The 24,007-nt window shown below is 49.4% G+C and overlaps 1 protein-coding gene across 4 annotated transcripts in view; it reads left to right on the top strand.

The window, feature by feature from the left end:
• Positions 1-22,535, top strand: part of VTI1A (vesicle transport through interaction with t-SNAREs 1A) — a 341,670-nt gene extending 319,135 nt beyond the window's left edge. For all 4 annotated transcript variants that reach the window (XM_010969812.3, XM_045506553.2, XM_010969811.3 and 1 more), the window contains one exon: positions 11,725-22,535. In XM_010969812.3, coding sequence (XP_010968114.1) covers positions 11,725-11,818 — 94 coding nt within the window. In that variant the 3' untranslated portion in view covers positions 11,819-22,535. The remainder of the gene's footprint in view (positions 1-11,724) is intronic.
• The last annotated feature ends 1,472 nt before the right edge of the window (positions 22,536-24,007 follow it).

Here is a 24,007-nt window from a genome sequence, read left to right as displayed (position 1 = left end):
ATCAGGTCCAGCACTGGAATGTGCCCCACAGGAGTCTGCAGAGGACTCTGCAGGCTTTCCAGGCCAAGGCACCTGAGCTGGGGAGGATGTCGACTGGAGGGGAGCAGGCAGTCAAATAAGGAGGCGTCTCAGGACCCATTGTGGGGCGATCAGGGAGTGATAATAGGGGTGGAAAAATAAAATAGTAACTGTGATGGTTGTTTACTGAGCAGTTACTCTTGCCAAACACTGATCTAAGCACTTCAAGTTGAATTTACTTATTTATTTATTAATGTAATTCATTGACCCCCATTTTTCTGATGAGGAAACTGAAGCTTTGTTTCTTTGGAACTTTCAGATTCCTTGTATTGGTAACTTTCACCTTCCTTTTTAAACAGAAGGTTGCCAGACGATTGTCCACTTTTTATTTTGCCGAGTAAGAGGGTAGTTTCCAAAGAGAGACTTGGACATGGGGGACAAACAGTGGCATCTATTGTCACCATCACACCACAAAATGAAGACTATTTTCATACTGAAAGAGCCAAAGGACATAATCTCAGGGATGTAATGAAGTAACATGCCTGAGTGACCTGCAGGACTTGGGTGTGGCAGGTCCTGGATTCGAATCCAAACACTTTGGCTCCAAAAATGCAGCCTCAGCCCCGCAGACAGATGTGCTTTGTTTGGCCGCCTTCTCGGGAGGGTAAAGAGAGTGGGGGGCCTTCAGCCAGGGAGGGGCCGGGCCCTCAGGAGAGCAATGAGTTTCCTTCACAGTACAGGGGCAGTCCCCAGCGGGAGTGGGGACCCTCCCCTCCCTCAGGGCACCCAGCAGGAGGCGCAGGGGGAGGGTGGGAATCGAGAAAGGGGTGATCCCCACCTGACACTGAGGATGGTCGCCTCGCATGGAGAGCATCACCAGGGCCACATCTGGAGTGGGGCTCGCCTTCTCCCTGGGTGGGCCTGAGCCACCAAATCCGGGTCCTCATAAATCCAGATCATTATGAAGATGAAGTGACATCACACAGGCAGCAAACACCCAAGGCCAGGAAAAGACACCCTGCCTTTTTAAGACCGTCTGGAAGTTACATCTGTGCCCACACCCCGTGCTGAGAATACTTGGAAAGATTCTTTTATCACATTTCACGAAAGGCAAAACTCAAACACAGAGACTTTTAGTCCTTTCCTGAGATCACACAGGGAGTCTTGCTGGTCGTCCCACCTAAGTTTCTTTTCTGTCTAGCACTCTCTTCTAGCAGATGGGTTCAATTCAGTCTTCCGCAGTAGAACCTTTCCACAGCTTAGCTCCTCACCTGTTTGATAGGTGAGGTCAACATCATAAAAAATTGTGTGATGAGGTCACTGGGCAATGGACATTCACTGGTGAGCAACCCCTGGAGGACAGTTGCTGTTTCCTCTGTCCCTGAATCTGGGGAGGGATCCAGTGATCATGCATTTACCTAAAAGAGACAGGCTGAAAGGACATAGCCCAGGTGCCAGTGACAGAAGAAAGCTGATGAACTGTGCTTCTGAATAGAAATGAATATTATCTCCATAATTTACTGAGCATTTACACTGGGCACTGAGTAAAGAGTTGACTTTGGTTAATCAGTGTTGTGTGTGATGTTAGCAAAATTAACTTGCGTGCCCAACTGCAGTGTCTGTGGACAAGAGTGTAACGATGATGTCAAAGACAAAAAAGGCAAATCTGATGCAGAACATAAGACACAGCAGTTACTTAAGTAACCACTTTATGTGTCCTGCAGGGGTGGAAGGTCAGACTGGAGACAAGGGTTGGGACTTCAGGGAACTCCTTTGTCAAGATGGGCGTGGTAATAGTCTCCACCTCATAGGATTGTGGTGAGGGTTCAACAGACTGTAGAAAATGCCAGAACAGCACCTGGCCCGCAGTCCACACCCCATTAACACGAGCTGCTGGTGCGGTGTGGCTGCGGCTGTCCTCACCGCCACTGACGTTGCTCTTGGCATCACCATGGCAACCACGCCGTCTAGCCCTGAGGAGGAATCGCCAGAGTGTAGATCTGAGTGGGTTTTTCCAGCTCTGGGGTTCACAAACTTTTACATGTCTTGGGTTTGGGACTTTTTAAACAGAGGACTGAAGGAGGATTGTCCTCTTTTGATTTCCATGGAACGAGTTCATTTCCAATGTCCAAATAAGGACACCGGGGAGAAAACTTACCGTCTACTATCACCATCAGTCCATAAAATAAAGGACATTTGGACACTGAAACAGTAGGAAGGACACAACCTCAGAGAAAAGGGCAGTCCTTGAAATTGAGTCATCTGATTTTCAAAAAAAGAGCCGCTTCAATGTCATTCTTTTCTCAATGTCAGTTCAGCCTGGAGTTTGGGAACCACCGTGGTCCACCCTCCCGTGCCCTCCTTCATTGTGTATATAAAGTGGGACTGGGTTGGGCTCAGTAAGAGGTGGAAACTGACAGGTTTTGAGTTGTATTCCTTGATTTTGTTGAATGGTCCCAATTAGCAGGAGGCGTGTTTGGAATTGCCGTTACGGGCAGTCGCCACACTGGTCCTGGCTGCTAGGGTGAGAATGAGTATCACCGTGAAACAGGAACGGGGCTGGGGGTCTGAAGACCTGACTGGGCCCCAAATGGTTGACCTGGGCACATCCCTTTACCTCGCAAGGCCTCAGGGTCCTCAACTCTAAAACAAAGACTTCACACTAGGGTGTAGAGACCTTTTCCAACTCTGGCAGTCCACAAACCTGGGAGGGGTTACATACACCTTGCATTTCTAGAGCATCCTTATTTAATTTTCCTCAAGTTCTTTCCAAGCCCTTTGATTGAAGCAAGCTACCTTGATCCTACCTGAAAGCCCAGTGGCCAGCAAAGCTCTCCAGGCTCCCTGCCGTCTTCAGTCCATATTTAAGAATGGCAGCGGCCGCAGTGTCCAGGCTGAAATTTGACGTGTATGTTTGGCATCATAGACTGAGGTGTAACTGTACACTGCCCATCAGACCCTGGCGGACTTATCAATGGGCTCCGACAGGTACTTGCTGGCCGCCTTCCAGGGCTCGGAAGGTCTCCACAAGCCAGCCAATGGGATTCCCGCCCTTTGCTTTAATGTTTATGCGACCACCTCCCAGGGAAGGCTCCCCCTTCACAGAGGGACAGTGTCACCGTGAAACCCAGGTAGATGCCAGTCTGTGGGATCGAGAAGCCTGGTGGGCCTGGGGAGGCAGCAGCTTCCTGGACTCCTGCCTCCACCTCCCCACCCAGCCCCCGGACGTGCCCCAAGCAGCTCCGCCGGCCTCTGCCCCCTTTCTTCCTGCCTCTCACCTTTCCCAAAACTGCATCTTCTTTCACAGAATGACTTGCCGACTGCACGCATGTAAAGGCTTTATCTTTTCAAAGTGCTTTATAATCTTTAATGAGCTGATCCTCTTCTCCCTGGGGTGGTTAGTGGACTGGCTGATTGTGCCCAGAAAGAAACTGAAACCCAAGTGTCTCAGAGTGACTTGTTTCAGGTCACCCCAGGCAAATCAAAGATTGTGGGCACCCAACAAATTGACCCTGCCGCTGGCATCACTCTAATTACGGCCTTTGTTGTTGGGCCTCCATGGTCAGTTGCTCATTGTGACACCCACAGGGCAGGGACTCTGGGTTTCCTTTTTTCTTTGGAGGGACTTGGCCAGACCTGCCATCCCATCTGCTCGTGGTCCGAGGACCACCACGTTCTCAGGTGGAGGAGGCCTGCCTCAGACAGATTTTACCTTTGAGACCAGGAGTGGTAGGCAAACCGCAGATAGCTGGCCAGATCCAGCCCCCAGCCTAGTTTTGTATGGCCCTTGGGGTAAAAATGATTTTGACATTTTGAAGTGTTTGGAAAAAAACTCAAAAGGAGAATATTTTTTGACATGGGAAAATTATGTGGCATTCAAATCCCAGTGTTGTAAATAAAGTTTTATTAGAACACAGCTGTGCTCCTTCACCCATATCGTACCTGCCTGCTTCTGCACCACACGGGTGAAGGTGAGTAGTTGCACCAGAGGCTGTGGGACCCACAAAGTCTAAAATATTTACTGTCATGGGCTGTATTGTGTATTCTCCCCTCCCCCAAATCTGTATGTTGACATGCTAACCCCTAGTACCTCAGAATGTGACCTTGTTTGGAAATAGGGTCTTTGCAGATACATCAGTTGAGATGCGGTCATCCTGGAGCAGGGTGGTCCCCTCACCCAGTACGACCAGTGTCCTTATGAAAAGAGGGAATTTGGATGCAGATACACACACAGGAAAAATGCCATGTGCGGATGAAGGTGGAGATCGGGGTGATGATTCTTCAAGCCAAGGAACCTCGGATACTGTCAGCAAACTCCCAGAAGCTGGGCCAGAGGCATGGAACAGATGCTCCCTCCCGGTGCACAGGGGGAACCCACCTGCCAAGACCTTGATCTCGGATGTCCAGCCTCCAGGACTGTGAGACAATACATTTCTGTTGTTTCAAGCCACACAACGTGTGCTGCTTTGTTATGGCAGCTGTAGCAAACTAATACATTTACTATCTGGCCCTTCACAGAAAACATTCAGTTAAATTAAGCAGAAATTGGGAAACGGAGTACTCCTCATCCTCACTCAGGACTTAGCCCCCAGGTGCTGGGGCTCAGGCCCTGGCTCCCACCTCCTCAGTTCCTTGCTGAGAGCATCCTCATTTCTCCCCCTGTGAAGATGCAGCCATCCTGTGTCCCCGTCCCTCAGGACTCATGGATAACTGACCACTCCTAAACTCAGGTCGGCAAATATGGACTATGAATGGTGGGTGATGGCCCAGAGGTAACACCTGGCCTTCCTCCTGTTTCAAATGTCTTATCCCAGAGGCAGGAGTCTGTGGGACATGCCCCCTCGGGTCCCTCATCTCACGTGGTTTTGCACCACCGCTTGCTCTGTTCACGAAGGGAAGTCTCATTCTAAGATGAAGGAACCAACAGCTCCTGAAGATGGTGGGCCCCACGGCTGTGTGCACGACTTCCGGGGAGCCAGGCTGGCCTGGCCTGTCCTCGCAGGAGGACAAGAGGGTGGAGACGTGGAGACCAGTCATGGTAAAGGCCGAGATCTCAGACCCTGGTCTGGATCTGAGAACTCTGTGTATCCGAGTCCTGGGGCCGATGTAACGAAGCACCACAAGCTGGGTGGCTTAGAACAACAGAAATGTGCTCTGTCGCAGTGCTGGAGCCTTGAAGGCTGAAGTCAAGGTGTCAACAGGGCCCTGCTCCCTCCCAAGGCTCTAGGGAAGAATCCTTCCTGGCCTCTTCCCACATGGTGGCCCCAGGCGTCCCTTGGCTTGTGGCAGCCTCTCTCCAGTCTCTGCTCCTGACTTCACGGGGCCTCCTTCCCTGTGTCTGTGTCCTCTCTTCTCATAGGGACACCGGCCATTGGATCTCGGGCCCACCCTCCATCCAGGATGGTTTTATCTCAGGATCCTTGATGAATTACACCTGCAAAGACCCCGTTTCCAAATGAGGTCACATTCTAAGGTAGACGTGAGTCTGGGGCGGTGTGAGGGGGCTGAGGGAGTGGCTATGTAACTCAGTACAAGCGGTAGGGTTGAAAATGAGAGAAGTCCCACCAAATTTGCTCAAAGCAAAAGGGAGTCGTTTGGCTCCTATAACTGGAGAGTTTAAATGGGACTCTTCAGACGCACAGCACAGGCTCAAATAATGCCTTCAAGAACCTATCTTTTGTAGGCAGGGTATAGCTCAGTGGTAGAGTGCCTGCCTAGCAGGCACAGTGTCTTGGGTTCAATCCTCAGTTTAAAAATAAATAAGTAAATAAACTTAATTACCTCCCCCCCAAATTTTTTTTTTTAATGAAATTCATCTTTTTCATCATCTCTGGGCCCTCTGTTCCTCTGTGTTGGCATCCTTCAGGCAGCTTCTCCTCCTGCGTGGTGAGAAAAAATGCCTCTCCCAGCACCCGCCCCACTTCCATTGTCCCTACGATCATTCCCAGTAGAGAGAGTACCTTTTTCTTGACTTTCCAGGAAGACTCTCCAGGGGACTCCATCTGGCTTGGGTGGCATGCCAATTCCTGAACAAGTAGTTGGGCAGGGGCTAGAGAGCTGTAATTAGCTGGGCCTGCCCGGGTCCTGTGTCCACGGATGGAATCAGAGACAGGGAGCAGCCCTACCTGAATTCCTGGGGTGAGGCTGGGCGTTCCTCCAAAGACCCAGGACCTAGAAGACCCTGGATGGGCATTATCGGGGGCATAACAACCCCACAACTCTAGCACACAGACCACCGTGTACCCAGCTTTGGAAAGAATGCTTCAAATTAAAGTTCATTAGAGGCTGATAACAATGAACCATTTCTCCTACTCTTGTTTTCATTTCTTGCTGCTGAGTACTAACTACTGACGTGGAATTGGACGAAGGACTGGAAGAGCCTTTCCCTTGGTCCCTGTTTTTAGACAGTTCCCAAAGAAACACGATCCAGGCTCCTTTACACAGAGTTCCCCTCCCTGCTCTTCTGGTTGCTAAATGTCCTGCTAATTATTATTATTCTGTCGGCCCCCAAAGGTGGGGCATCATCATTCTGGTCCGGCTGGCCAGGCGGGAAAGCGTGTGCAGGACGGGGCGCTGACCTGTAGGGTGTCGTGCACTCTCCGGCTAATGAATGCAGGCTTGTGAAGGGGTTTAGACACCGCTGGCATGCTTAATGGGAGGGTGGCTAAGAGCTAACTCCTAAGGCTGTACTTGGCTGCAGGCACCCTTAGAAACCAGGAAGATGACTACATGAACTTTCAGAGCAGCACCTGTAGGTAGAGCCCCTCATTTGTACATTCAGCCAGCTTTTTTCCTTTCTTTCTTTTTTTGGAGGATGTCTGTGCCAAGCTGTGTATTAGGCACTGGGAATACAAAAGATGAAGGAGATTTAGACCACAGAAGGGCCACTTTTTATCGGGGAAACCTGCCCAGAAACGGAAAATCATAAAACTGTGCCGTAAGTGCAGTGGTCAGAGAGAGGCATAGGGAAATACAAAAGTGAGAGAGGGGCGTGGGCAGGTAATTCTCCTTGGAAGAGGTGGGGAAAATATGCCAAAGATCCAGGACTTGGTTTTGGAATCAGGGTGAATCAACCTAAAAATGCTTTTTGGTCTCCAATAACAGAAGACTTGGCTCCAACTGACTTCAGAAATAATTTATTTTCTCATATAACTGAAAGTCCAAGAGAAGGATGTCTGATAGGGAGGTTCACCAGGTCTGCAGGACTGAGATTCCATTTCTCTGCCCTTTCTTCCACTCTGCTTTCCTCCCATGGTCAGCTTCTTTCTTAGGCTGGCTTCCCTCATGGAAACAAAACAGCTGCAGCAGATCCAGGCCAACATCTGCACACCACACGTCCAGGTGACCTCATGTTGCAAGCAGAGCTTTGGACATTCACTCTACTGGAGTGGCTCCTTTCACATGCCTGTTCCTGGTCCAGTCACTGCGGCCAGGGGCCTGGAACACACCGACCCTCTACGGGTAGCATCCAACGTTTGGAATGGAGAAGTGGATGAGGCCAGCATATACCTGCTCTTCATGGACAGCAGAATGCTCAGCTGAGTTTGCTGAAGTGTTCATCGGCATACCCTGGCATTGGTTACAGCTCGAAGAAGCTCCTGAGTCTTCAGTAATGAGTCTTATGACCAAGTATGGAGAGAGGAGGATCCCAGCTCTGGAAAACCAAGAGGAAAAAGTCTGTTCTTAAAAGAAAGAAGTCATATCAGCCTTCATCATACCTTGACTTCTGGAATACATTAAACCAGAGCCTCACTTGGCTTGGCCAGACACCCCATCTTGCAGGAGAAGGGAGGCAGTAGTGCATCACTTAGGATAGCCTATGTTATCCCGCAGTACAAAGAACCCCCAAACCTCATTGGCTTAACACAAGTGCACTGTGAGCCTGGGTGAGCCTCTAGGGCGATGGTCCTCCATGTGATGACTCAGGGATTCAGGCAGGAGGAGTCTCCACCATCCTGTAACTGCACTCCTGGAATGGACAGCCCCCTGGATCAGAACAGGGAGGGAAGAGCCAGCTGGAGACTCAGACCCTGGAAGTTAAATGCCTCCACATGGATGGAAGTGACACCCAGCTCTTTTGCTCACCTTCCATTGACTAGAACATGGCCACGCCTAACGGCAAGGGACAGGTGAGTGCAGTCTGTGCCCAGAATTAGAGGAGGGCTGGACACCGAGGGATGTGGAAGTGCCTGCTACGGTGGAATTCCTGGGTTCCTCAAGCCGGAGCAGAGAGCTGCGCCAGGTGCCTCGCCTGCCTCCTTCCCTTTAACCAGTCTTCTCTGATTCCGGCTGCCACACGCAGGAGCTTGTTTCCAGAGGGGGAGGAGACTGGCAATGGAAAGATTAGCCGCTCCCTGGGTTCCACACGGGGATCAGTATTTTCAATAGTACTTTGTGAGTTCAGCCTCAAAGTAAATGGTTAATTCATCTTGTATCAACAGCACTGTGATTCATAATGTAAACTTGGAGAATCCTTGATGTTTCGGGCCCACATTCCTTTTAATTTGGCTCTGCATTCTTTTAAAGCCACAGCGAGCTCACTTAATAGAATGCAGCATGCAAATGCACAAGTTTTTGCCTGGAGGCAATTTAGCCTGGCTGTTTCAATGGATGTCTTCTTTCAAGTGTATATTCTTTCTTAAATTATTTACTGGGTAAACACACTTTGCATTTTCAAAAGGGAGATTAAGACTGCTTGCTGCAGACCTAGTTGAATTTAAAGCCTCCCCCCACCCCCCAACCCTGTCCAAAGTTAGATGGAAGTTCCTTTGGGCTTCCCCCAAAGTTCCTACTCAGTCTCACTAGCTGGGAACCCAGCTTCCCGGCTTGTGGTTCTGATTCTCTCTGGGCTCTGCATTCCTTTCTGCTTTGCCTACAGTCATACCTGCCAGCTGCCCCTGGCTGTGACTGTACTCCAGGCCTCCTCACAGATGGGTGCACCAATACCAGCCTTTGTTTCCCCCTCCAGGCTGGCTCAGTCTTGTCTACTCAAGGGACCCAAAAGCTCACTTCTCTGGTCCTTGGAGGCACAGTATCTGCCCGACAGCTTTGAGATCCAAAGCTGGGTTGGTGTTCTGACCAGAATCAAACTTACATCCAATTCTATCAACTCCAGCCTTTTGGGGTTTTGTTTGATTGTTTGTTTTGCCCTTCTACACCCTTCGTCCCAGATGTCTCCCAGCCTTTGGTTTGTCTCCTGCCGACCTCCTCCATCGCCAGCACATGCCTCAGTTCCATGCGGACCATTCCTTCTCCTAGCTTCGGGGAGAAGGCCCAGAGCTGCCGTGAGAAGGCAGTGTCCAGTGTTCCATCTTTGGGGGGCTTATATCAGCTTTTAATTTCAGCCTTTTCTACGCAGACTCCCTGAGATTTTCCTACCAATTAAATTCGTACAGATTTCTTTTCCACTCTCCCTCGAATAGAATGATTACAATTCCCGGGGCTGCGTTCTTTCATTGTCATCCTTTGGACAGTCCTCCTGGGAGCCTATGTGCCAGGAGCCCTGCCACTAGCTGGGGCTGGAGACGGGAAGGCTCCTGGCTCTGCGGCCGCACCAAGGTCTTTCTGAATATCTGGGACCCAGCGGTGTCCTTCTTGGGATCAGGTGTGTGTGTGTGCTGAGTGAGTTAAAGATACAGGCTGTTGGGAAAGATCATGGGTGAAACCCACTCCTCTTTGCCTTGAGGTGAGGGGAAGGACCAGAAGAGCTGAGGACTTAGGGATTCCTGTGCGTTCCTTTTTCTAACCGTGCTTCAGATTAAACAAGTAACACCCACAGTTAATCCTTTATAAATTAGCATCATGGATGCCTTGGGGCCCTCAACCCACAAATAAAATGGTTGTCAACACAGAGACACACTACTGTATATTACTTAAGGCAGAATTTTAAAGAATTTTCATGCTTTTAATGTGCTTCACTGCAGAGTTTCAATTTTGCTGATTTCCTTTGCAAGGCTGATGCGGGAGACTGTGGTAAACAGAGATTTTGACAGTGACTTGGGCAAACGGGATGTGTAGGGCTGTGCTGAAGACTTCTGCCCCTTCCAGAGAAAAGGGTCAAAAATCAATTTGGGTTTTAAATCAAGCCACCAAGTGGCACCAATCAGTGTTCGTAATTAGCCTCACTTTAACAAGCCGTGAAGTCCCGTTTTTATTTATTCTGGGGACAGAGAATCTTCCCGGCTCCTGAGTAAATATGGTCTGTTAAGTCTGAATTAGCTGTCATCGCAGAAGAATTAATGTCAGGGCACCGCCTTTCTAGTGGGAAAGGGAAGAAACAAACAAGACAGATCTTAGCTGAGCCTTACGTGATAAATGAGGACCGAGCGGATCATTCATCTCCTTCGAGGAAAGTGGACACAGGCACTAAAGCAGTTTTGCGGAAGACGTGTCAGCAAATGTGATCATTTTGTAACCTGTCAGGATGAGGGGGAGCTAGTCGTTCCAGGGGGGCCACCAGGGAGTGGGCTTGTCTGATATGACTGGCTCCATCCATCCATTTAGGTTTGGGGAAGAAGGGGGTGGGCAGGAAGAATCCGACTGACACCATGAGGATGTTGTCATCCCTCCAAGAAAGAAACTCACCCAGAAGCTGGGAAAAGCTGCGAACACCCTGCAAAGGTTTCTTCTCAAAGATATGAAGCAGGAGGGTGGGGTCTCTGGTCAACTGGGGGCCTGGCTGGTCCCTCTGAGCTCCTCCTGTGGAAGGCCCCATCAGCAGACCTTCTCCTGCTTGGTATTTGGAGGATGGGCAGATGGGGTTTGCTGTGGGGTCTCAGCTGGGTGGACTCTGCCTCTGTTTCTGTGTGGTTGGTCCTGTGGGGGCCGGAGTGGGTGAGGCCGTTGGATCTAGCTTGCCTTGCCTGATGTCCGACCTCTTTTCTCAGAACGAGGTAGCAAATTATGAAACAGCTTCATCAGAAGCCCTCTGCTGACATCCCGGAGCGCGCGTCTCCACTCTGGTTCTCCTTCTGAGTTCCCAGTTCCCCTTCCGCATCTGGCAGAGCCAGAGCAGAAGGGTTTGGAATCCCTAGAGGTGAGGGTCCATCAACCAAAGCCCACGAACCACCTGGGTATTTTGTATTATTTCTCATTTCCATCTTTTTTTTTTTTTTTTTTTTTTTTTGCCACGGAGCACATGTGACGTTTCCTCCTCGCGTAGCGGAACGCAAGCCCCAGTGACAGATGATGGTTTCACAGCCTGAGCTGCAAGTTTGACACTTGCTTCTTAATCCTGTCCTTTTCTTCCTAAGTCTTTTACTTTTCCCTGGGTATTTTTGTACAGGTAAGTACCTTACTGACATATGTTTCCTTGGAGTCTCTCACTTTCATGGGAAACACTGCAAAAAAAAGAGGCTTGTCTAACATGTTAAATTAAGAAGAGAAGCTCGCATGGGGCCCTTGATCGCTTAACAATTACTACATGGTACTCAGAGACCAGAAAGTCATCTGATTCGCTGTGGCTCCGCAGTAAGCCTTTCTCTGGGTGCCGCGTGGCAGTCACTGTGGGGTCGTTCGTTTGCTGATGGATCATTTGTAGAACCACAAAGCTGCATGGTGTCACGCACACCCCCCACACGGGGTTCCCCACCCCTACCTGCGATGCAAAGCCTCCATCTGATTCGCCAACTTTGTCTTGGCTGATCTTTGCGACCGTGTCCTCTGTTTATCCATGTGAATTGTTTTTCTTCCTTTGCTCTCTCCTAGAATCATCCAGAACCGCATCCTGATCGTCATCCTGGCTGTCGTCCTGGTCATCACCATCCTGATGGCGATCACTTTCTCGGTCAGGAGACACTGATGTATCTGCTCTTCCCTGATAAACAGCAAGAACGGCTCGTTCTGAGTAATTAAGACAAAATGGTCACATGAATCATTCTTTTGCACTGACAGGCCCTGAATGACCCCCGTGTGCACTCACCGCTGTTCAGCTGAAGGGCAAAGAGTGTAAAAATATTTTCTATTCCTGTTTGCATGTGGGTTGGTTTCCTTTTCTAGATTTGTCTTCACCCAGATTTTTTTTTTTATAGGGAAAGGCAAATGTTTATTTGTCTTTTGGTAATTTCATCTACTGACCAAAATAGCCTTGGAGACATTCTTGCTTGCCCTGTGGACCTGTCAGGGGTCATGGTTTGGGAGAGGCCATGATCTGTCAGTCAAGGGATCTTCTGATGGGCTGTGCTGTTTGTCACACACCTCTTGTCACTGAACAGCCCTTCTGTGATGTGTGAGGATAAAAAAAAATGCAGAGAAAAGCAAGGGCCAGAGCAGTGACCAGACCTGTTCCTACCCAGGCGTGATGACCATGGTCAACCTGCCTGCGTGCGCTCATCGTAAAGGTGGATATTTAGCATCGGTTGTGCCGGAAATTGACTTAGCACTTTCCCTGTCTTTCTATGCATATTTTTTTTAACTCTAAAGTATTTTTTTGCTGAGCCTACCCAATATCCACTTTTCACAACTTTGATTCCTGGCTACAAGAAAGATGTCCCAGCCTTCCAAAACCCCCATACTCCCCAGAATCTGCTGGCAGATTGAGCTCCGGCATGCTATTTAATTGTGTGACCTGCTCTCCCCTGATCTGTGCAAGCACCTCTGTATCCTTTCGGTCTTCATATTTGCACCGCCCAAAGCAGACCTCATACATGCAGAAGGTCTGACAGGGTTCTCTCCACGCCCACTCCAGCATGTAAAGAGAACAGGAGTATTTCAGGAAGCACAAGGACATGACTCCATCAGTGCAAAATGTCAAATGGGATTATCGATACGTTGAGTCTTATAGGCTGAGCCACCAGAAATAAACTTGATGGAAAAGGTCCACTAACCTCCTTTCAAAGATTAAGGGATTGCTGCGTGTTACAAAAGGACGGCTTGGGCATTTGCTGTGCAAATGTTGGCGCAGCCCTCCTGAATTCACCGTGTGTTCAAACTTCTCACGTGCTCTGTGATTTCCTTTGGTTTCTCTCTGTACGAGGTAACCGGGAATTGTGTTCAGAATGAGTCCATTTATGATCAGGCTTCAAGTTTTGCCCAAGTCAAGGTCATTCTCCCCCTGGTCATAAAGCAAAATGTATTTCTTCTTAAGACTTCATAGGCACTTCCAGGGTCCTTTCTATCTTTGGAATATAATTGGAAGCTTTGAAGCCTTGGAAAGCCAACCTGTTCCCTTCATAAAAAATGCTAACCACCTGTGCCCATTGATGGAGAGCACCTGAATGCTGCACTGGATTTTTTTTCCCAACTCAGAAGAGAACCATTACGATTTAGAGAGGAAATTCAGGATGGCAAAATCCACCAGAGAAATTGTGCTCATCGAAACAGGCTAGGGCCTGCATGTGTTCAGATAAATCATTTAGGATTTTGTAAATAATGCTGCAGCCTTTACATCGCAGGGCTGGTGTGGGATCTGGGCAGAGCCAAGTAGGCCAGCAAGGGAGTGGGGAGGCCGTGCTAATTTCCCTATCAGCTTAAGGGATCGATCTCAGCAAGAATCTTTTATTCTGATAATGGAATTCCGTACGTGCTAAACACATCGAAGAAACTATTAAAAGCAAGGAAACAAGTAGTCTCCTCCTCGTTCTGAAACTAACGGTGGGGAAGTGTTCTGCCAGCCTCTCTGGTGGCTTCCTTCGAAACTGTTGATCTTAGTTCAAGTGCACAATCGGAGACCCAGCTACACCTCACGCCTCCAGACTCTTCCCAAGGCCACCTGGCGGGCCAGGCTGATCTGACCATCTAAACTTGCTGGCTTCTAAATATTTCACTAACACCTGGCGTTCATGTGGAAGTAGAGGAAATGAGGAGGGAGTACATCGCTCCCCGCTTAATGACTGCTTCTACGGGGTTCTATCTCTTTATCAGCTCTTGCCTGAGATTTTGCCCCAATTCAACCTTGACTGTGGGACGAATATGAACAGATAACCCTTGGCCTAACAGCCTCATCAGATCCACCTCGAGAGTGACCCCCTAGACTGGCAGAGTGAGGGTTTTGCAGGAAGTGGGTGTGAAGGCCCCCCGGGTTCCCGCCTGGCTGCCCCGGATGCTGCCGGACAGACTCGAAGGAGCCCCAAGGGAGGTAAATTGTTTGCCCTCCTTTCCTGCTCCCCTAGGGAAGGAAGAAAGCCCCCCAATTCGAAGCAGTTCATAGAACTGTGAAGGTTCTAGGAACTTACTATGTAGACTTCAATTGATGACTATCTCTAAAGTCAGGAGCCTTTGTTAAAAATTCTGTGTGACGGGGAGGGTGAGGGGTGGAAGACAGGACTCGGAGGAGGAAGAGGAAGGTGGAAGCCCTTGCCATATAAAATTCATGCAGACTAAACAGTTGCCCTGGCAGAATAAATAAAGCGGATGCTGCCCCACTCCAGAATCAAAAGCAATTTAATTAAAGTCTCTTAAGTTGTAAAGAGTTTTAAATGTTCCACGTTGAAGACGAATGCCGGCAAATGCAGCGGGCTTGACGTCAGCTGTCAGGCTGGGGCTGGGAGGCCATTTGCTATTCTGTTTAAGGCAGGCTGGATTGTCTTATTTTGGAACTAGCTTGGTGGGGGGTTTGCTTTGCTACTGCTTCTGAGCCCTGAGCTTCAAAGGCTGAAATTAATGGTGAACAAAATTGTGCGGCTCTGGCCGTCCCATGCGGGGCAAGCCCATTGAGGGTTATCATTAAGTAAAGAAATAAAGAGGGGGAAAAAAGCCTGCCTGTTCCAAAAACCTCATCAGATAATGACCTCAGTGATTGGATTTTCATTACCAAACAGCATCCAGAGATTATCTACTCCATAGACGAAGGGAGGTGGGGAGAAAAAAAAGAAAGGAAAGCAACTGTCTTTCTCGTCCTCCCCTCTCTCCTTTTTCTTTCTTTCTTTCTTTTTTTGCACATCTTTTCTTTAAAACTGTCAGATCATTTCAGTATTTCAAATCCGAGGAAAACAGCCTGCCTGCTGCTGTATTTGAAGTTGTAATGGTGTCAAAAAGTCACGACTGACTGACAGCCGTCAGTCCCAGAGGGGCTCATTAAATCATAAAAACTTGACAAGGAAATAATTGCGCATCGCCAGCAACTTGGAGCCTGTTTAGACGTTTTTATTTTCTTTCATTATTAGTCCCCACCATTACGTTCATTAACAAATTGCATTAAACAACTGTTAAGGGCTAATGATTTGTTTATCGCTTTTTTTTATTATTATTATTTAAACATTAGCTGTGTCATGTGGTACCCCAGCAGCCTCTTGCCATCATCCGACTGAATATTTTTCCACTCCAAGCTCTGGGTACTGTTGGAATATGAAATAGATTATTCATTACTCTCCTCTTTGCCACTGATTTGGTTTCATGTAGCGTCTTCCACAGAGAAAGATGAAAACTTGTCAAAAATAGGTTATGTCTTATTCGAAGGGGCAACAATACCAGCAGGTACAGGCACACTTTAATATTTAATTAAGGCTGGTGTTAACCCCTTTAAATGACTTTAGCTGTAAGTCCCATTCAAATGCAGAAGAGAAAAATAATTGTTCTTAATTTGCAACCTGTTCAGCAGGCATTCTTCATGGAGTTAGCCGGAAATTTGAGCAGAGTTTTTAGATAATGAAATTTCCCATCATAAATATTTATAGCCATTTGTCTACATAGTTAAGAATTAACCACCAGCAATGATTTCCTCATCTCTTTGGTTTGAACTGCCAGCCAAGTGGGGCTCCCGGTGCTTGGGAGTGGACATGGCTTTCCTGGGAGAGATGTGTATGCAGAGCCAAGGACTCGGTTGGTTGTGGCTGGGGCTGGTTTCCAAGGAACTGCTCCTAGTGTCCCATCTCTGGTCCACTTGCCTCCCCCTTTAGCTGAGTGTGTGGTTGGAGGACCGTGGTCTGGAGGAAAAGTAAGTAGGGACTTCTCAAAGGAACACTTGTGTGTCCGTCCGCTGGTGCTGGGAGGGTGTGATGGAGGAGCGTCTGGGCCATCTCTGTGTAGTCAACGAGCCCGTTGCAAACAGTGCTTCCCTAGCAGACAACAGAAACAGCGCTTTCCTGGGACTGACCTTCCACGTCTTGTCCTTTCTGTGACTTGCCATTGGTGAAATGATTGGCTTTTCCATGGGCTGTGAGCTTGAGGGGAAAAGTTCCTTCATCATCCTCCTCCTGAGTCAGAAGTCAGTGGCATCGTCCATCCTGTCACTGCGTCTCGTCATCCTATTTGATTCAATGAGTTCATATAAGCTTGGAAGCCATTCTTAGAAACCTGGCTCATGGGCACTTCAGGGCTGAGGAGTGCAGGACAATATCAGGGAATGGGGAGCACTTTTCTCCCAGCCCCTTTCTACTCCCACCTACCCATCCCCAGAGAGACCAGGCCCCTTGGGCAGCTACTCCATAGATGAAGGGGAGAGATGGTACACGTTCCTTGTCCAGCACAGCATCTCTCAGCATCACTCACTAAGGACAGACAGCCCTTCAGGACGCACAGGAGGGGCCAGTCCAGCAGGTGTGAGCCAGGGGAGGCCTGGCCTCAAGCCTCATCAATCACTGTGGCCTTAGAAATGGCAGACACACTGGGGTGTGAGGGGTCTCAAGCCTCCGTTTCAGTCCACTCCAAATTAGCCACATGACAATTTGCCACCTTTGGAATGGACTCCACATCTCAGCAAAAGGCTTGCCCAGAATCATTCTTCCAGAAGGAAGGACGGCTCTGTGGTGAGCCACACCTCCAGTGCGACTCCCAGAGACACTGGTCGAGGGTACTGCCTGAGGCGTGACGCCAGCCCTCAAATATGATCCCACTCTGTGCTGTAACTCACTAACCTTAAACTGAACCCCAGGAAACACTTTGGTTTATATGGCTTCACTCTGCCTACAGCCCGTTGGACACAAACCAGTGGCATCTGCGAGAAGCCGCCCTCATTATGCGACTAGTTAGGTGGCTCTTAGACAAGATGTCAGCCTTTTCAGAATGGGGCAGGTGACTGGACACAGTCAGCCCAGAAAAGTTCTTAAAGCCACAGATACTGCGCCCAAGAAGGGAGACACTGACGGTAACGAAGAGCAGCCAAATGCAGACAGGAAAATAGCATGTGTGATTGGAGCCAAGGCTGGATACAGGGTCCTGAAAACAGTGATGCAGCCATTCCAACAGGAGGGTCAATGTCCTCTCCTGTTGTGGAGGAGGGAAGACATGGGGAGTGCTGAGAGAGACTGCCCAGGTTCATTAGGATTCCAGGTTAGTAACGAGGTGAACGTTCCAGAGCTGGCTTACCATAGGCAAGTAGGGCAAAAACAAGATGGTGGGGGACCCAAGATGATGGGGGGAAACTGAGATGGTGGGGCTCCCAAGATGATGGGGGAAAACCAAGATGGCAGGACAGGAATGTATGAGGTTGGGAGTATATAAGGAGGTAAGGAACAGACGGTGTGCAGGTTAAGGGTGGATCCCCAGCACCAGGGGACAAGAGATGGTTGGGGGGGCTTTCCCGGGGAATAGCCGAGAGGGAGGGGGGCAGGCAAGTAGGCCCCACTTTGTGCCACCCCAAGCCTGTCATTGCCCTCCTTCAGAAGCAGCCAGAGGAGAGGAAAGGCAGGGCTCATGTTGCCCAGGACCCCAGCCCGAATCACACTCAACCTCAGTTGCTGAGCCTCGTGGGCTCCCAGCATGCTGTGGGGAGAGCACTTCTCCTGAATCACCTCGTTACTCGCGCTACATAAATAACGAGGGCATCACAGAGAGAGGGGGAGGTGCCGAGAAGCAGCGCTCCGGCCTGTGATTCTCTGAACTCCTGCACCCCTCCTTCCGTTCATCCAAACAAGGCCCTTTGGCGTGAATAATAGCTCAGCGGCCCGAAGCCCGTATTGATCGGCTGCACATGCTGCTCTGCTGAGAGCTGCCTGGAGTTTTCCTGGGGGCAGGACGCCCCGCTCAGCGCAGCCCGCCCCCCCCCGCCCCGCCCCCAGCCTCCCCCAGGTGTGCTCAGGAGGGGACAGGACCAGGGGGAGCCGAGGCCCTTCTCCAGCCACTTTGTTGCCTCAACTTTTTTGTTTTTCACTTATGTTGTCGGGGAAAAGTACCTGAGTTGGAGAGAAATGTTTTTTGCATGACGAGGCCCCACAGAGTTGAGAACGAACACATCCTCGGGCTTCAGCTTCTCTCTGGAAGGTTCTGCCAAAGACCCGGGCCACAGAGGCGCCCTCAGCTGACACTTACGGAGGCCTGCTGTATGCCCACCATTGGGCCCGGCACTTTGGCATGCGGTACTGCATTTTCCTCTTAATTGTCCCTGTCTTACAACATCAGAGGGAGCGGAGCTGAGAATGTGGCTAGAAGCCCTCACCTCCTTGGGGTCGGAAGTGCTGTTAGATTCAGTGGAGAAGCATAGGCCGTAGGCAGGTAGAGGCAGGGACCGAGGCCTGCCAGTCCCACCCCCCGAGGCTCCGCAACACTGTTCCCTTCCCTTGTTCGCTTCTTTTCTGGACACAGGAAGTAGCCGAGGCCTTGGCCCTCTGAAGGGTGTACAATTGTCAGGTCAGCCAGGACCCTGCATGGTGACCCCTCCTGGCTGGTAAACACCCGAAATCCCACCTTTACAGACTCCCTCCCTTGGTTACTGACCTTGAACCTCGGGGATTCATGTTCCCCTAGGTGGCTTCATCAGCCAGTGAGTGATCCCTCTGAGGGAACTGCCTGACCCTTTCCTGAGGGAGATTTTGGGTTTGGGGGAGGAGTGACTCACCACATGAGGGAGCAGTTAGCAGTCTTTGGAGGAAGGGGAAGGGGTGGGGGCCTTGGTTCCCTGGGACCAGCTCCCTGGAGACTTCTTCTGGCATCAGCTGCCCTTCGGGGTGATGGTGGGTTACCAGGACACAGCTTTACCCTGGAAGCCCCCACACACCTGGCCAGGGCCCCCAGCTGCTCAGGCAGACACGGGGCTTCCGAGAACACGTGGGCTCTGCCAAGGAGAGGTGACTGGTTGAGGGTCCTCTGGCCTCTCCCACAGCAGTGCCCTTGCTAAGAAGGATGACAGAGCAAGAAGGTGGGGTGGGGGTAGCGCAGTTGACCTTGGGGTCCAGCCAAGCTGCTCCAGCTTCCTGTCTGGGTCCTACTGAGGGGTGACAGGCGGCCAAGGGCACTGTGGTGCTCAACTTGACATTTGGGGAGGAGCCCAGATGGATCACTTCTGCCCTGAAAACCTTTCCTGCAGACCTTTCCCACACTGCTCCATCCAGGGGTCTTGGCACAGCGGGACACTGACACCCTCCGTGTCTCTGCCTCATTTCTGTCTCCTCTTCATCCAAGCCCACCCCTCCCGAGAAATCACAGAGCCAGGAGAGCTAGATGGCTGCCATGTGCTCAGTATTGCCCCCAACAACTCTTCTAAATAATCAAACCTTCCCCTGTTTGAAGCATGAGAGCTATAATTAGATCGAATCGTCTAATCAATAAATATTTATTGAGCATCTACTATGTTCCAGGCCCTGAGGACACATGGTCAAGAAAACAGATAAGAACACAGGGAATAATCCCACAGCCGTGGGCCCGGAGGTCAGAAAGCTGTGTTCACACCTGGGGTCTTGACTTGCGCTCTGATCTCAGGTGCCTGGAAATCACATTGTGACGCCCCTGCCTCTGCTGCTTCCCATTGCTGCCCCTGAGATTGAAGCCCATCTCCACGAATTGCCCCACTGCAGCAGGAGTAGGGCTGACACCTGCCTGCAGGCGGAGAGTCCCCATCAGCACTGGCCCCTTGTTCAGGACCAGCCCAGGAGAGGCAGGGGACAGGAATGGGGACGGTTTAGCCTGGGCCTGATTTGGAGGCGTTTCTTTCTTTCTTTCTTTTTTTCCTGCTTATTAAATGATAAAGGTTTGACTTAGCAGGCAATCGGAAACCCAAAATATCATAAAAGGGGAAAAGTTGCCGAGTGGCTAAGAGGTGCACCACGGGAGTGTGGCCTGGCTGAGCAAATGGAGCAGGCGACGTTTTTCAAAGGCTTGTCTCTCCTTCTTCTCCTCTCTCTGCCCCCCATGCGGAAAGGGGAAAATAGAAGCAGAATTCCGATTTGGGCACGTGGGTGAGTTGGTCACCTCCCTCCACCTGCATCACCCCCCCTACCCCAGACAGTGGAGACACTTTGATGTCTGGGCGATTGGGCATCCCGGCTTCCGGATGGGCCTCCCTGAGCTCCTTTGTGATGGGAGATGAGACACATGGAGCTAAGGGAAGGGTCTTGAAATGAGGAAACGTGGGTCGGCAGCCCCTGAGCTCTGTGCTGGCTGCCTTGGTGACAGTTTGGATGGCAATAGCCAAACTGAGCTCAGATTCATGGAGCCCTCACACTGTGCGAGCTTTAGGGGCCATTTAGACCAACCTGATGGAGAAATGCAGCTCAGAGAGGGGATGACACTTGCTCAAGATCACCCAGCAAGTCGGTGACAGGGCTGGGGTGGATGTCAGGTCTTCAGCCTCTGGTCTGGCTTTTCCCTTCTGCCTGAGGAAACACAACTTCAACCAGCTCCCACGGAGACACTGGCCTCCTTAGCAGTGTTGGCCTCTGCACCACGGGGCTCATCGTCCTCAGCTGCATTTGTCTTTTCTGGTCGGTGCAAGTTAAACTCTTGAGAGCCACGAAATACAGTGCACAACTTTGGCGATTCCGCACACGTGTGAAATATTCCGATTTTGCCCTTAAAACTGTGCGGTATAAAAGTGAATGGTACCATTTGTGCCAATAATTTAAATTTTTGATTTACTTTTGAAGGACAGTAAGTAGAAATTTTTAAACACCAGAAGAAGTTGAGAGAGAGAAAGACCAGGGAAGAAAGAAGACAGCACTTTCCCCTTTGCTTTCTGAATGAGGGGCTCCACATTTTTGTTCTGCTCTGGATCTTGCAAATTACGGAGCCAGTCCCACCTGGATGAGTCACTGTCCCTCTCGGGCACCCATTTCCCTATCAGGAAACCAGGCCATTAGGTTGTGCTTCCCGCCCTTGCTCATGGACACATTAGGAACGTGCACTTGGATAAAATCCATGAAGGAGATTTAGAAACCAGAGTGTGGTGCCAATCCCAGGCCTTGGAGCCACAGTCCTTCTTTCTTAAACGGGAGTTCAGCCCCCATCATGTGGGTTTCACCACCATTGACAAGCCAGTCTCTCTCCCAGGGGTTCTCCCCAGGTATTATGTCCTAGAACTGAAGCCCCAGTCTAACCTCCCCCCATAAGTACAGAATAGAGGCCTCTGTGCCCAGAGAGATTGAATTTGGAATCCAAGCAAGTTGTGGAGTGGAAAGATATCAGCCAGCCCAAAGCTGAGCCTAACTGTGCAAAGACCACTTACTGATCTGTGCCCCCATCCGTCCTGTATCCAGTGAGACCCAGGATGTCAGAGCCTGGTAGGAAGCTCAGCAGCAGCACCAAGGAGGCTGGGTACCCAACCGGGTTTGGGTTGAGGGAGCATCTTAAGAATGGTAACAATCCTGCTTCCCATTACACTGCCGGGGGAAGAGATCCCAATTTCAGAATTGTTTCCAAAGCTATCATCACTCGGGGTTCGAAGTGCAGCGTCCAGTCTGCCTTGCCTGATGTTTGAGGACTCAACTGTCCAAGGGTGGAATGGGTCCTGCCGTATTCTGTGAAAGTACTGTCACTTTAAGATAACATTTATGGAGTGAGTGAATGCATGAATGAGTGTTAGATCAAGTTGCCTCAGTCGGAGTCCAAAGAATAAAGCTCACACTCAACAGTGTCATTTCAGGAGAGAGGAAAAATTAGATGACCACCCCCACCCCCGCCTCTGCCTTCTTTTACGGCTTTTCCTTGAGAGTGGGTGATCTGCCTATCATTTTAAAGTTTGGGGTTTTTTTTTTTTTAAGTTTATCTTATTTCACTTATTATCACATTTTGAGTGATGTCTTCTGGCTCCAGTTCAACTTCCTCCAGATAATTCATTAGGCCTGCGAGCTGCTCCGGAGTGGGATTAGAACCCGTGTAGTACATAGTCACTTTAAACTGAGATCTGCTAATTAATCGCTCTTCTCTGTGTAACTGAGTGATAGCGCTCCTTCCCCGAGGAATTGCAATTTCATGGTTCCTAATGATGCTGTGATTACATTATCTGGATCACTTAGACGGTGGGTGCCAGGAGCCATGCTCGAAGCCCGTCTCGGGGATGGGGAGAAATCACTCCTAAAACCAAGGGGATGAGGAAAAGGAGTTCAAGTGTCTGTTGCTAATTTTCATTAATGCACCGCTGTTTCTTACATCTCATTCAGGAATTAGTTTCAAGTTTCAACTTCCCGCAGCTCCACAAGCCTCCTTCTCGAAACCTCACATTTTTTTTCTCTCTCTCTAGTATTCACAGAGTTATTTTTTTGTAAAAATCTATTTATTTGCCGTATTCCACATAATAATTTATTTTCATTAGATTTCTTGGAAATGTGGTTCTACATATCGTTAGTACGAGTAGTATGTCTTGATTGTTATTTCCTTAACTAACTTGTATTATTTGATGAGCTAAATAAAATGCCTAATTCCAAAGTCTGCTATGCCCGTCTTTTGCGTTTGGATCATTTCTCTTACCTTCCATTCCCTTTCTAATTGAAGGGGAGTTATAAATCTTCAGTTCAGTGCTTTGTTACAATTTCTGTTTTGTGACTATAGACATTATCTTCTTTTTCTGATGATGAAACTTGGATCAGGTTCAAGGTTGCTTTTGAATACACATTTTTTTCTTCTTCTTCTTTAATTGCACCAAGAGATGGCTTCGAAGAGGGATCACAGGCTGGCATGTGAGCTCTGGTTCCCTCACTGGTGAGTTGGGATGATCTGTAAGGTAGGGAAGATATTGGCCCCCCCAAGGACCCACAGGAGGAGTCGACGAGGTGACTGACCCACAGAAAGCACCACCAGGCGTGAAACAACATCACCAGCTCCTTCGTCTTGATTAAATGAGCTGGTCTGTGATGTCTTGGTAGACAGATATGATTGAGGGTGGGGACTTTGCCATGCTTTTTTGTTTTCTTTAAAGATTCCTTATGATTATGGCCTTAAAATATGTCAGGAATGCCTTAGATTCATTTAAAAAAGGAAGATACTCGTTTTTTTCAATCCTTAAAAAATATTCATTTAAAAACAGATTTTAAAATATTTTGAACACTAAATGTCAGACATGGCATCAAGGATTGGAAAACAGCATGCAACCACAAACCAGTCTCCACCTTGCCCAGTGCTCATGGGCTGGTGCGGGAGACCCAGCAGTTGCCTGTCAATTACCTGCCACAGGAATTCGGTCACAGAGAGACCTTGGAGAGATAGGCAGTCCGGACTGGGCTGATTTGAGCCTCTTCAATGCCAAGGTCAGAGCGTCCTGAAGGAAATTTAAAGACATGCTTAAAACACTGAAAAAAAGAAATTTGTTGATTCAGACTGAATGACTGAGTGGGAGATAACTTCTGTCATTCCAGATGACCTGCTCAGCCAAAATATCACCACCAGGAAGTGCCCCCCTAAATGGTCATTTGTTCCCATCCCAGGGCACAGGCACTGTGAATGGTGTGGGCAGGAAGACACGTGGATCCCCATTTCTGCGGGACAGGAGTTAGCACCGTGACGTTGGGCTGAGCCACCGGCCACACCTGCTCCCACTAGAGCGGGTGCTTCCCAGTGTCGGTGCGTGGACCGCCTGCCTTGGAGGAGTCTCCTTTCACCCGGCTAATCCGGTCACCAGGACCCTCCCCTGTCTTTGGAGGAAGCAGAGCAGCTTCACAAGACTGGCCTCATTTGGATGCACAGCACAATGAGTTGGTACCCACCCAGCCTGCAGCGCCGATATTTCAAAACCTACAGTACACTAAACGTGAAACTTTTGTTCAAATTTCAAGGATTTTGATAGCCCAAGTGAATAGACACTGCCTATTGATTTTTCCCTTACAATGACTCTCGGATAACCTATTTTCTCATTTATTTTTAAAGACAGCTCATGAGATTTCATAGCATTCTGCCCAACCTCCTAATATCA

This window comes from Camelus bactrianus, chromosome 11 (genome assembly GCF_048773025.1).
Source record: "Camelus bactrianus isolate YW-2024 breed Bactrian camel chromosome 11, ASM4877302v1, whole genome shotgun sequence".
Taxonomy (NCBI): Eukaryota; Metazoa; Chordata; class Mammalia; order Artiodactyla; family Camelidae; genus Camelus; species Camelus bactrianus.
Note: the sequence above shows the minus strand (reverse complement) of the source record. Positions and strands in the feature narration are given on the sequence as shown.